Genomic DNA, 15,047 nt, shown 5'->3' on the forward strand with positions numbered 1-15,047 from the left:
AAAAAAAAATTAAAGGGCGTCAGAGACAACAAAGGACAGTGGACAGTCTAAAAGTGTATGACCAGTTGAGGGGAGAGGTAGGGATGAGATATATTCTCCTATATAAAGAAGAAAGGAGAAAAAAAAGGGGGGGAAAGGAGAAAGGAAAATAAGGAGTAAAAATATTTAAAAATTTAAGTAAAAAAAAAGTAATAATAATAAAAAATACATACAGAAAAATGCGAAAAAAATGAAGGAAAAAAGAAAAGAATTATATAAAAATAGCAAAAACAACAACAACTAAAAAAAAACAAAAACAAAAATGGCAGCTCCCCCTCTTGGATAGGCGTGGTTTGATGTGGTAGGTCTTGGAGGCTGTTCTCAGAGGCTCCGCCTTGGTGTCTGCAGAGATTAGATAGGCAGGCGTCATGCCAAGCTTTGATGAACTATGAACTGTAGGCCACTCTAATGAGTCCGATCTCCTTTTGCCACGGTTGAGCCAAGTTGTATTTTCAAGGCCCGCCTCGGTTCAAAGTTCCAGTCCATGCACTTTTTATGCTACCACAGATGAGATGTTTTTGTTTTGGTTGCTGGCTTCTTAGAGGGAGTAATCGGTTTGTCTTGGCTCAGGCTGGGATTTCGGCTGCCCCTGCCTGGGGTGAGATGCGCAGCAGGAGGTGAAGTGCAGACCCAACCCCTGGCAGGGGTCGCGTTAGCATTGGGGGAGGAATGAGGGCGTAGCTGTTGCCGGAGGCGGCACCAGGAGCTGCTGGAAATGAGCTGGGAGCTCCTGTAGCCTGGGCGCGCACCCAGGTCTCCACCACCACCAACTCTCTGCAGGGATCGTGTAGAGGTGGGGGCTATTTTTTTTTTCCCCTGTTGGCACCTGGGATTCAGGGTTCGCATGGCCAATGTTGGGGGCGAGATGCGCCGTGGAAATGAGGTGTGTGTTCCCACTCCCAAAACCGAGGTCGAAGTAAGCACCCCTGACACCGCTACTGCAGTGGTGGCCGACTCCTTCCCAAGATGGCGCTGGGCTGGAAGCTGTTCCTTCCCTTGCGCCAACTGGGTTCAGGATTTAGGCTACCCAGCAGCTATCTATGGAGTGAGCTTCTCCAAGCACAGTTAAGCGTTCTTTATCTCTTCCCCAGAGACAGTACTATGAGCGTGTTCAGTCTCTCTGTCTCTTCCCTTTGTCTCTCGGGCTCCGCGCGCTTGCCCTGTGTTGGGCTGGGGCTGCCACCTCCCCTGCCCATCTCGGGCTGGCCCGTTTTCCAATCTCCCCAGTTCGCACTCACTCACTCAGGTATCCTTCAGGTTCTCTTCCTTCTGGAGTCCGTATTTTCTCCTTCCGCTCTTGCAGATGAGAGTAATCTTGTTTTATGTTAAAAATTGATATGTGTCATACACTGAAATATTTATGTACATGAGCTATCTCCTATAGCCAGTTGTCATATCTAACTACGCATGATTGTGATGCATTAACATGGTTTCTGTTGTGCTTTTCAGGTGATTAAGAATGGTTAGGTCAGATATAGAGAATGTTAATGAGGTCAAAGGCCAAGGTCATGGGTTTCATTCTTTTAATGGACAAGTCACTTTTTTAAAAATTTTATAACCACAGACTTTACCAGCATTTTCACCAGACACATGACATTAGTCATAACTGACACAGTCGATTTTGAACTTACCTTTCTTATGAAGTCCTTGTTGAAGGAGGTTGCTTTAATCATGGCAAGAGACCAACATTACCAGAAGAAATATAACTTATGCTCCATTACCAAAAATCAGTGGTGAATCTGTAACAGTGTCATTTATGAAGGACAGAATTTTTTTTAAGAAAAAAGATAGGGGAATTCCTAACAGAGGAATTTGGACTTATGATGGATGGCCAGAGACCAATAATAGAAGAAAATATGAATATGCTCTACCTTACCACTAAAGGTGTTCTTAGAAACTGAGGTAATTTTCTATGTTGAATTGTTTATATAACAGGATTTTTGGATTAGAACAGATCTTATAAACAAACAAAAACACTAAATTCAAGATATTTATTCAGATTTATCCAGGGAAGAGAGCTAGGCTTAAAACTCAGATTTTAGAATTTGACTCCATATTAGTTCTTTGTGTATGTTAAGCATGCAGAATGTTATGGTTTGGAAAATACAAAGATGTGTAAGACTTTTTTTTTTTCTGTAAGAGAATTTAAGTCATATCATAAACAAAGGAACTCAGCAAACTACATACATGAAATTCTTTGCTAGGAATTAGAGTTATAATAATAAGACTTTTTCATTCGTGATAAATATCTGTCATTATATGTTGAGTGCCTGCCATGTACCAGGCTTTGTGCTAGTCCCAAGGGATAACAACAGTGACCAAAACAGACTAAATTCCTACTTCAGTAGAGCTAACATCCCAGTGGAGGAAGAAAAAAAAATACACAAATATATACTGTCATGTGGTGATTGCTGTGATGAAAAATAAAGCCGGGTAAGATGGGTAGAGAATGCCAGAATAGGGGCTTGGTATTGCTGTTTTCTGGGAATATTATGCAAGTCTTCTGATGAAGTTACTTTTGAACAAAGTCTTCCTAAAGGTAGTTTTCTAAGCAATGATAAGGGCCAAGTGTGGAGTTTGCAGGTCTTTTAGACAGACTATGGTGGTTAGGCTATAAGTGTTGAGGGGGAAAGGTGAGTAAAGTGTCTCTCACCTTCTCAGTCAAGTGATCTTGTTGGCTGGCAGTGAGGACCATGTTTTTATTGTGTTTTTGAATTCTTATACCTAGCATAGTAAATGAGTGAGGGAGGTAAGACTGAATGCAGGGACATGAGAAAAGATGATGTGGGTCTCAGGTAGTAGTATTGATGGGAATTGAAAGAAAGGACTAGATGTGAGGTTGACATTGTCTAGGTAAAAATCATCACAATGTAAAACTTCATGAGATGGGGCAAAGAGAGTCTCAGATTATTCAAGGGTTTAGGTCTGAGTGAAAAAAAAGAGGCTATCATTGAAAAACTTGGGCAAATTGGCATCAACTCTGATTTCTGAGGGAAGCTACTGAGTGCTGTTTTTGACTTACAGATGGTTTCTTAAAAAAGCTAAATAATTTCTAAAATTTGCTTACAGAATTTTATTATTTTTAAATTTAAGTTTGTTTATTTTGAGAGAGATTATGCTTGAACAAGTGGGGAAGTGGCATAGAGAGGGAATCCCAAGCAGGCTTCACAGTGTCAGTGCAGAGCCTGATGCAGGGCTCAGTCTCACAAACCTTGAGATTATGACCTAAGCTGAAGTCAAGAGTTGGATGCTTAACTGAGTGAGCCACCCAGGCATCCTTGTTTACAGAATTTTAGAACCAGAAGTCAATTTGCAATAATGTTTGAACATGCAAGTAGCAATGTTTTGGAGTGATAATTTGGAGATAGACTAGGTCTGAAGAGGAAACTTGAAAGTTGTCTAAATAAAGGTAATAAATGGGTGCAGTCTGCCGGAAAAGAGCCGGTAGAGAAAAACCAACAAATAGTTGAGGACTGAGCACTGATGATGGCCACTCACTTACCGAATGAGAAAACAAAGTGGAGGCAGGAAAATAGAAGGGAAGCCAGAGGAGTAGAGTACTTTAGAAACCAAGGGAAGAGAAAGCTTGCATAGGGCAAAGGCCGATAGAATTATTTGTATACTCCAGAACATGCTAGAGAGGACTTCACAGATTGGCAGATGGCCTGGAATTTCCCGAAGCCTCAGAATGTTGTTGTTGTTGTTGTTGTTTTAAAGAATTTAGTTTCCAATGTAAACATATAATTGCACTTCCCCCCCTACTTCTTAAAAGATTAATGCACCACTTAATTCATTTGATAAACTGTGGGTGCTCTCTAAATACAGATTCAAGTATATGACATTAAATCACTCCTGAGAAAATTTATTTTTTTAGATCTTGCCATATTCAGAAGTTGCTGAAGTTCAAGAGACAGTGAGTAATATATGGTGCTATGTTTGAAATGTTAACATTTTTATATTTTTTCAGGATTTCAAGTTGGAGTCTTAAAATATATTTTTCACTGTATTTTATCAAAGATGATTATTTCAGTATACAACGTAGCTAATATGAATTGAAAAGATCAGCTTTAAAATTTTTATTTTTTCCAAAATATAAATAGGTTTAATTTTTTTAACTATAAAAATAATGCACATAAATGTGGCATATTTAAACAACATAAAAGAATAAAATAAAATTCTACTTTCTAGAGACAATTACTTTTAATATCCTGGTGGTCTCTTTACTGAGTTTATTCATAGGTGTATATCTTACATATGTAATTTTATAAAGTGGAGCCCTACAAACTTTTTTGTAGCCTATTTTTAAAAGTTAATGTATAATGAATTGTTCAGTCAGTGAAAAAAACTTTAATGACTACATAGTATTTCATTGTGTGAATGTGTTATTATTTCATAATAGATTACTACAAATGATGTGATAAATATCTATGGACACATCTTTTGAAGATTTCAGATGATCCCCTTGGTATACATTCCTAGAAGTGCATTTGCTGGGTCAAAAGTATGATTAGGTTATTTTAAAATAACTGCCTGACAGGCCAGTTAGTATTTTCTATCTAACAGTGATAAGCTCTAGTTCCTAGAAAAGCATTTCTGTAAAATATCTCCTGTAAAACTCAGAGATAAAATGTACACAGTGTATGTTTGATGATCGTAGGAATAGGAAAAGATCAGTTAAGTGTAGAGAGAAGACTCCTGTTGGAAGAACAAACAAATCTCAGTGTGTTTTAGATCTCTCACTGAAGATTCTTATTCTAAGGGCCAAAGATAACACTAAATAGAGTACTTTGGGGATGTATTATGTAATCCTCCTTCCACATTGTGGCTCCTGAGAACCAGCTGCAGCAGGATTGCTTCTATGAGTGCAGCTTGATCAACTTCATTGAGGGAAGAGGTGCCATTTGCTTGAAACTTTATTTTCAAGTTGTATCTGTGCTTTACAAGCTGTGCTTTGGCTTAAGCTCAAACGATGACTTAAGTCAAATCGATATGTATGCTAAGAGGGAGATGCTATGCTACTGGCAGTGGAATCAAGCAATAGCTCTTACGGGCTTGTTTCTGTGTTATAGGGTGGCCATCTGTCCTGAATTGCTTGGAGTTAAGGGTCTTCCCAGGATGAGTGTGTGATTTTGAACTTCTACTTATTCCTTTACACTTCTGAAAGATGGCAAGTTTTATGCTAATTGTTGGTAGTGTAGTAAATATTTAGAAGTACATTAAAATAAAATACCGATTATTGCATAATGCTCTTTTCTTGAAATTTGTAGCCTAAAACTGGTAAAGATTTAGGTAATGACTATATTTCATGCTTTTAGTTAAAAGTAGTTGATAGTGTACTAATTAATAAATAGAAAAATGCTAGGTATGTTAATATTATTTTACTATTTTAAATCCATAGTTTCTGCCAAAATGGGGAATCTGTTTGTATGAAACACAAATTGTTGAAATGACTGTGTGGACGTTGTTGAAGGGATAATGATAAATATGATATTACTCAATTAGAGAAAATGTTTCCATTATATATTAATGGGTTTTTTTTTTTTTAACACTGTGATAAAAAAATTCCTGGATTCTTCCAAGATTTTAATAGTATTTTGGTTCTCTAAAGAAGCCAAGAAGAGTTGGCTAGCTTTTATTTTTTAAACAATCTTACCAGATACTTGTATAGAATGTTTCCACATCAGCAATTTCACACTGTCTTTATTCATGTGTTATACAACATGGGACTGTGTGAATTAGGCCCGTGTCCTAAAAGCAATGTAAGAAGTGTAGTGTGCAGTTTAGCTTTGCACACAGGACCAGTGATATAGGTTACATGGTAAAATTAATATACAATCTTTAATTACTTAAATCACTTTTTCTATTGGCATCACTTGCAGGCAACTCTGGGAGGATAATTTCACTTGTCTCCCAGTTAAATGCCTTTGTATTCACAAACCTCTGGGGAAAGTTTCTGAAGTCTTGCTTATTTTTTTATTGTTTTACCACTTTTATTTGAAGTGTTTCAGCTTCATTCTTAGTTCTCCTGTTCCATTATATATATATGTTTTCTGGTGCCTGCCTGTTCTTTTATTCTGTGGCACTTTTCAGTCTTCTGTGATTAGCCATTCAGGTCATATACTCTAACTCTCTTACATATCATAATTTGTCTCTTACCAACATGAACCTTTCCCTGTACAAATCTGTATGTCCAACTGCCTATTTGACATTTTAACTTGGATGCCTACCAAACATATCAAACTTGACCTGTCCCAATCTCAGCACTTACATTTCTTTCTAGTCCCTCTCACTGTCCTTTCCATCTCCAACAGCGCCAGTTCCGTCCTTCCTGGTGCTCAGGCCCCAACACTTGACCCATCCTCTGGGTTTTGTTTGTTTGTTTGTTTTATTTTGTTTTGTTTTAACTTCATACTTGGTCTGTTTGGAAACCCTGTTGACTCTACTTTCAAAATATATTCAGAACTCAACTACTTCTCACCCTCACTGCTACTACCTTGGTCCAAGTCTCCTTTATCTTTCCTGTAGATTATTACGGTAACCTCCTAACGGTTCGTGCCCTTGTCCCTCTAGTCTGTTCTTAACATCGCAGCAGGAACAATCCTGTTAAAACATACTCAAATTGTGTCACTTCTTTTCTCAGAAATCCAGTGACTCCCCATCTCATTCAGAATAAAGCCAAAGTCCTGACTAGATCCTACACAATCTGGCACCCATTTACTTCTATGACTTTATTTACTACTTCTCTCTGACTTCTATTCCAGCCTTTCCAGCCCTTTGACTCTTCTCCAAGCCCTCTAGCCTTGCTCCTGTTCCAATCCTCCATTCTACACTTGTTCTTCTCTCTGCCTGGAATACTCTTCTTTCTGTCCTTATGCTAGACTCCTCTCGTTTTACTCAATTCTGTAGTGAAGCATTCTTAGGTCACCCTATCTTAAATTATAACTCCCTCTTCCTTAACATTTTATGTGCCCTTATTTTCTGCTTATTTTTTCCTTAGCATTTATACTATATAGTATTTAACAAATTTTTACTTGTTACTCTGTTATTATTCATATCTCCCACTAGAACATAACTACCACAAAGGGCAAATTTTTGTCTTTTTTGTTCACTGTATTCCTTGGGGCCTAAAATGATTGCCATCTATATGATAGGTACTCATAAATATTTTGATGGATGGCTCAATAATAGGAATAGACAGTATTTATTTTGATTATTCTCTAGTGTCTCAAGATGGAAAAATTAGATTAATAGAATCAGATTTATATGACACAAACATGCTTGAAGATACAATGTTGAAAGCACAATTTGAAACAGATATTCAGAAGTTGTTGTATATGCTAGGGATTATTTTCTGTGGCAAACAGAAAGGAGTACAGCTACAAAGAAGTTGACATAATACTATTACTTAACAAAATTTGAGAATATGTACAATAAAAGTGAACTTAATCAGTTACCCTAAATAGAAGACAAACTAAAAAACCTTTAAAAATGACTGGCCTTGTAACATTAAATACTCCCAACTGTGCATATATGGTTAGAACCATTGCTTTCCTTTAAGAAATTTAGATTTACTGGTATATTCAGGGAAATTAGTAATTATTCGTATCAATATAGAAAGATATTTTTAGAAGATATCTATGAAATATTTATCAAGCTTACCATGGTTATCTGTGTTAGTTTTCTAGCTTCTTTCAGTTTTCCAGTATCCTGGTAATTATTTATTGGTGCATAACAGATCTTCCAAAATTTAAGTGATATAAAACAACAAGCATTTGTTATTTTACAGTTTCTGTGGGTCAGGAATCCAAGAGCAGTTTACTAGGTGTCTCTGGCTCAAAAATCTCTTTTGTGGCTACAGTCAAGCTCTTGGGTGTGGCTGCTGCAGTCTCATCTGAAAGCTTGGCTGGGTATAAGGGAGGGAGGAAAAGGTCAAGACAGATTCCTTTACAAAATCAGTGGTTGTTGACAGACATCATTCCTTCACCTAATAGGCCTCCCTGCAAGGCTGCCTCATGACTCAGCAGCTGGCTTTCCCTAGGGTGATCTATCTAAAAGAGAGTAAGAGACTATAAATAAGATGGAGTTCATGGTCTTTTTACCACCTAATCTTGGAAGTGACATCCGTTCCCTTCTGCCATATTCTCTTCATTAGAAGTTTCAGTAAGTCCAGAATACACTCAAAAGAGAGGGGATTATACACCAAGACATGGGGATTACTGGAGCCTTGTGGAGATTGCCTGCCACAAGTACTTTAATCTTTCCCACATGCTTGGGAGTTGTTGTAACATGGTAATCAGTTATAAGGACCTGAGCAAGCACCACTGGTTCGTTGTCATTACTGCTGTATTTTTTTTAGTTTGTGAAGCTGAAACCAGTTTGTAGAAGAATAGGCAACTACCAAAAATGACTAGAGCAAATGCATTTAAAGGAATAGAGCACAATTTCAAGCATTGTGAAATAACCATCCCTTTTGGGGAGCAACAGGGCCAAGATTTTTCCCTAGGAGATAAAGCAAACAACTGCGACCTTTCTTTTTGGTCGCAGATAATTTTGCCTCATTCCCTTCAAATAAGAGCAAGCAATAATGTAATCAATGGGAATTTTTTATTTTTGTTGTCAGTTTTGATGTTACTGTACTTGGTATTTGAAATGAAGTAAAGCTGAAGACTTTCTCTTATTTTTTAAGCTTATGTTTATTTTTGAAAGACGGAGACAGAGAGAGTGAGCATGAGTGGGGCAGAGAAAGAGGGAGAGAGAGAGAGAAAGAGAGGAACCCAAGCAGGCTCCATGATGTCCGTGGAGAGCCTGACATGGGGCTCCATCTCATGAAATGCCAGATCTTGACTGAGCCAATATCAAGAGTCAGATTGACTTAACTGAGTGAGCACCCAGGCACCCCAAAGCCGAAGACTCTGTTTCTGCCAAGGGAGACCAAAACACTTCTATAAGCAACATTTAGCATGATGTTGTAGGTTAAGACAGTTTACAAAAGGTCACCAGTCTTTCCCGGTTTCTTGTAGTTGATTGCATGTTATTTATTTAAGAATTGGGCTTCTTACTTCTTAAAGCTCCATGTGCTTTACTTCATATTTAGTGAGTCCTAAGAAAATTTTGCCTGACAATAAAATTCTATCAGTCTAATAATATTCCTTTCTGGGTTTTTTTTTCTTTTTCTGCTATTTGAGAAAAATTTTGTTTTACTTTGTTGGTATCTTTGTAAAAGCTCTTTGCACAATGCTTGGCATATAATAAGCACTCAGTAAATGTTCCTTTCTTTTTATAGAAGAAACAGACTGAATTTCTATGTAGTGTTAAGTGCTTTCATGGCATGCAGAACTAATATGTAATAGTGCATGGGTGTTACAGATTTTTTAAACCACTTAAATTTAAAGAATAAATAACTTTGGGCTGTCCTTTACATTTCTAAATAATTTTACCACTCCTAACCCATTATCCTTAGTTAAAATTTGAAAGTAATTTTTACTTTGGGGATAATCTTCAAAACAAAGTACTTGGTTGATTTTGTTTTTGTCTTTCCATCTTTATTTTCCAAAATTTAAACAAATATTTGGTAATACTTAAGCCAAGATCTTTTTCTATGTGGCAAAGGAAATTCCTTTTGAATTATGATTATTAGGATTGATGTGCATGTGCTTTCTACTTATAAACTAATGCTTATTTTCCTTGTCCTTTTGTTTCACTGCTGCTTCAATCCTGATGCATTTTGCTTCTTCCTGGTTTGGATTGTATTTGTTTGCTGCTCAATTACCCTGCATTAAAAGCTTCTTGGTGATAGCAAAGATGTCCTGGGGCCATCAAGTAAGTAGCCAAAGTTTGAATGGCATATTTGGAGACAGAATATTTTGATGTGTACTTATAAAAGGCATACATATGTTTTTCTCTTGATTATGAAGTCTTCTGTTTTTCTACCCAAGCACTGAGATACAAAGTAAAGAATATACATGGTCATTCAGTACCCATCAGCTGTCAGTGCCCATATGAGACTGATAATGTTTGTGCATTTACTTCTTGATTGTCTAAAGATGGATTATATACTTAGCTGAATTATCTAATTCATAATTTAAGACTTATTCAGGCGTGGTGAGAGGAGTTGAAAAAAAAAGGCCTCTTCATATTCCTTCATATTCCTTTGTATTCCTTTCTATAGTCATAAAGCATAGATCAGACTTCTTTGAGACTGGACATGATACAAGAAATTCACTGCCATTTGAAAATGAGAAATACTGTTTTATTTTGTCACAATCTTTACATAATAGATAATAGGGTTATGAAACACTTTTATTTTTACTTTGGGGATTTCATAAGTGAAACATGTTTCATCTTAGTGATTTAGAAGATGTACCCGTTAAATTTATGTCTGAAAAAAATTTTTTGACCAGACACTTTGCTAGCTTTGGGGAATATCTGATGAGTAAAAATGTGCCCTGCCTGGTAAGGGTCATTATAGTCTAGCAGGGGGTTTGTACCCATGAACAGATAATTCTAGAGCATTGTGGCAGGGGCAACTTTTGTATTAAAAATCATAGCATTACTGAGGTGAAATGAACCTAAAATATCATCTCTCTTTTTTTTAAATATAATTGATTATCAAGTTAGCAAAAGTAGAGTGTTTACATTGTGCTCTTGGCTTCAGGAGTAGATTCCCATGATTCATTCATTGCTTACATACAACACCCAGTGCTCATCCCAACAACTGCCCTCCTCAATGCTCATCACCCATTTTCCTTTTTTGCCTGCCCCCCGCCGACCCATCAACCCTCAGTTTGTTCTCTGTATTTAAGAGTCTCTAATGGTTTGTCTCCCTCTCTGTTTGAAACTATTTTTTCCCCTTCCCTTCAAACATGAATATTCTAGATAAAGAGCCTGAAGTTAAGAACTTACATGACCAAAGAGTTAGAATTGGGTCCTAACCCACTGTGTGTTCAGCAAGATTCCGTTGAATTCAAAAATCATAATGAAACTGTGAGTTGACTGAATTCAAATCTAACCAAATAATTAAAATATTGCTGTCATAGTTCAGACAAAAATTTAAACTTTATTGAGGCACAATATAGAAATTATACTGATTTAGGAAGTTTTAGTATTTCTTCCTTCTTCAGCAGTAATCTGACCACTGCAAGTCAGTTCAGTGCTTGGGGCTCATTCTTTTTCCATTGGCTAAAGCAAGATAATGGCAAGCATTCTTCTAGTTGTAAAATTCTTTGGTATGGATTGGTTGCTATTTGTCTCTAATATTCATTACAGTATGTATGTAATTTTTTTCTAAAAAGAGATGATTTAAAGTAGTTGCTAAAATTCCCTTTTAAAATTCTTAATTTTAACATTCATAGTATTTTAAATATATTGTTTATTATACAACCAGCATTACTAGAATAGTAGAAAAAAATTTTTTTGAGAGAGAGCGAGCACATGAGTAGGGGAAGGGGGCAGAGAGAGAGAGAGAGAGAGAGAGAGAGAGAATGTGAGAGACCCTGGGATCATAACCTGAGCCAAAACCAAGAGTTGGATGTTCAATCGACTGAGCCACCCAGGCACCCCTAGAATAGTAGAAATTTTAAAAGTTGAAAAAAGTATAAAAATATCAAAACATTTTTGTGTTTTCTTGTCAGCCTTACTTGTGATACCTGGCAAATATTTTCAATGGATTTTTTCAATTCCTTTAGTAACCTTATATATTCAGATGTTGGCTCAGGTGAATTGATTGGCAGTAACAAATTTACCAATAGAATTGCATTTTTTAAAGATAATTTTTATTTATTCGTTAATTTATTCACATAGTGCATATGAGTGGGGGAGGGGAGGGAGGAGGGAAGAGAGAGGGACAGAATAAGAATCTTAAGTGGGCTGCATGCTCAGTACAGAGCCTGACATGGGGCTCAATCCCCCCACCCTGGGATTATGATCTGAACTGCGATCAAGAGATGGTTGCTCGCCTGACTGAGTCACCCGGGTGCCCCTACAATTGAATTTTTGATACCAACTACAGTTGTTCTGTTTTAGGAATTGGGTTTTATAAAAGGAGATCTTTAATTTCTACTTGGAATACAAAACATATATTATGGTTACACATTTTCTGAATATACAAATAAAAATATACAATATATGTTAGGGATGAGTTTATATTATACTCTGCCAACTACTAAAAAGCTGAGGATATATAATTACTTAATAGAAACACATATCTTATAGAGTGAAAAGTTACTTCAATAATATTAGGATCTATACTGAATGAAAAAATTATAATGACATATACAAACATATTTAAATTCTTTAAGTATTTGAGAAAAGGTACATCATCTGTAAGGGGAGTCTTAGGATTTACATAGAGGTTATTTATGATTTTAAAATAATTACTTAACTTTATCTTAGCTCCTTAGACTAAGAACAAATACCAGGCTATGAAGCTTGGAAATTCTTCAGATTTATATTGATGAATTGAATTCAGAAAGGCAAGATAGTAGTTACAGAATCATATTCTCCTTAGAAGTTGCAGTTGGTATGTTAATTATATTACTATTATTCCTGTTCTGTAACACTTAAGATAATCAATATGAATTATAAAATAGGTTATTTCTACAAAGTAGGGCCAGGAGAGGGCACTGTTATGCTATCTTTAGTAGATGAGACAGTTGTAGTGTCAGAAACTGTATTGGAATCATGCAGTGATTCATTTGTCAAATATCTGTCCAGTGATTGAGCAAATATTTATTGGCAGTTTTATGCCAAGGGGTATGAATCAAAACAGTGAATGCCCTTCTCTAGCTTACATAAATAGTCTAAGATTGTGCAAATGATATAGGATGTCAAAATTATTTTTATGTTATGCAAATCCTCTTGTCTGTATAGGTGTTAATTCTTGTGAATAGGGTAAGAGAGAACAACTAGGAAATAGTAATACCTCAACTGCTAGGGGTTAGAGGTAAATACAACTAAATTTACAATTCTCAGACTATTTCCTTTTTTTATATAGTGAAGTTACTCAAGATATAGGTACCTATAGCTTCCTGATAGACTCCTGAAACATACTTTAATCCTGTTATTCTTCTCAGAATGTATTTTAAATTAGCCTAAAATGTACTGGCTGATACTACAAAAGAATCTATGTAGCATATGTAGATTATAAAGCATAATCATCCAGTGAGTGTGGAACCTACTGTTCAACTTAAGAACTTGAATCTTAAAAATCCCTCATGTTCAACCATGTCCTTCTTCTCTGTCTATCCCTGTGCTTGCTACCAAGAGGTGATGACTAGTTTGTATTTTTTATCATCATTTGCTTTTTTTAAAAAACATATTGGGGGGAGTGTTTTTTTTATTTTAGAGAGAGAGTGTGTACGAATTGGGGAGAGGGGTAGAGGAGGAGGGGTGGCAGAGAATCTTAAGCAACTCTACATTCAGCCAAAACCCAACGTGGGGCTCAATCCCACAACCCTGGGATCATGACCTGAGCCAAAAACAAGAATTGGACTGCTCAATCAGTTAAGATATCAGGCACTCCTTCTTATTTTTAAATTCCATATATGTCACTAAGTTTCACTTGGTATTTAATTTTATGAGTGCTGTATGTCTTTTTCTAGGACTTGTTTTTTGTAGTTAATATTTTATGTTCCAGTTTCAACCTTCAACCATGTTCTGGGGCATGGTTATAGATCATTCCTTCTCAGTGCTACATGCTATTCCGTTATATGCATATAACACAGTATATAAATCTATTTTATTTTCACTTGATGAATATTTAAGTTGCTTTGATGCTTACTCTATAAACATTCATATTGTCTCTTGGTAAACACTTATAAGAGTATTATTTTTAGGTATAAAGCTAAAAGTGGGATTGTTGGACCCATATGGTATGCTGGTATTCAGTTTCAGAAGGTGGTTTTAAATTTGTTTTCTAGAGTGCTTAGACCAGTTTATTCTCCAGTAGCAGTGCTTAAAATGTGTGATTCTTATCCTTATGAGCATTTGGTAGCATCAGACTTACTAATTTTTTGTCAGTTTTACTGAGTGTAAAATATTTTTTTCATTGTGGTCTTGATTTGTATTTTCCTGATTACCAAGAGAATAAACATCTTTTTTGTATGTTTTTTGGCCATTTGCATTTTTTCCCATGAACTCGCTGTTCAGATCCCTGCCCCATTTTTCTCTCTTAAAAAAAATTTTTTTTAATTGAGATACAAATGACATGCAAATTTATGTTGGTTTCAGGTATGTGGTGATGATTCAGTATTTGTGTATATTGCAAAATGATCACCACAGTAAGTCTAGTTAACACCCATCACTGCACATAGTTGCAGAATTTTTTTTTCTTGTGATGACTTTTTAAGATTTATTCTCACAGCGACTTTCAAATATGCAGTATAGTATTATTAATCATGCTGTACATTTCATTAGCATGACTTATATATTCTATAATTCAAAGTTTGTGCCCTTTGATTCCTTTCACCCCTTTTTCCTACTTACCTACCCCCCATCCCCCGTGCTTCTGGCAACCACCAGTCTGTTCTCTGTATCTATGAATTTGGCTTTTCAACTTGGATCATACGGTATTTGTCCCTCTCTGTCTGACTTATTTAACTCAGCATAATGCCCTCAAGGTCCATCCATGTCATAAATGGCAAAATTTAATTCTTTTGTTTTTATGGCTGAGTAGTATTCCATTCATTTGTCAGTGGGCACTTAGGTTGTTTCCATGTCTTGGCTGTTGTAAATAATGCTATGGTGAACATAGGGGTGCATGTATCTTTTTGGATTTGTGTTTTTATTTTCAGGAAAATACGCAGAACTGGAATTGCTCGATTGCATGGTCCTTTCTTTTCACCTTTTGAGGACTCTCCATACTGTTTTCCATAGTAGTGAATTGACTACACCAATTTACATTCCTACCAACTGCACAGGGGTCTCGTTTCTCCATATCCTTGTCAACACTTGGTATTTCCTTTCTTTTTGATAATAGCCATTCTAACAGGTGTGAGGGGATAACACCTCAT

The 15,047-nt window shown here is 36.2% G+C and overlaps 1 protein-coding gene across 8 annotated transcripts in view; it reads left to right on the plus strand.

Annotated features, from left to right (window-relative positions):
• OSBPL8 (oxysterol binding protein like 8) overlaps positions 1–15,047 on the plus strand; it is a 149,544-nt gene that overhangs the window by 53,088 nt on the left and 81,409 nt on the right. For 5 of the 8 annotated variants that reach the window (XM_029955855.1, XM_029955854.1, XM_029955861.1 and 2 more), the window contains one exon: positions 9,822–9,858. The exons of the other annotated variants lie outside the window; for them this stretch is intronic. In XM_029955855.1, the coding sequence (XP_029811715.1) occupies positions 9,822–9,858 (37 nt within the window). The remainder of the gene's footprint in view (positions 1–9,821; positions 9,859–15,047) is intronic. 8 annotated transcript variants of the gene reach the window in all.

Source organism: Suricata suricatta, chromosome 10, assembly GCF_006229205.1.
Source record: "Suricata suricatta isolate VVHF042 chromosome 10, meerkat_22Aug2017_6uvM2_HiC, whole genome shotgun sequence".
Lineage (NCBI taxonomy): Eukaryota > Metazoa > Chordata > Mammalia > Carnivora > Herpestidae > Suricata > Suricata suricatta.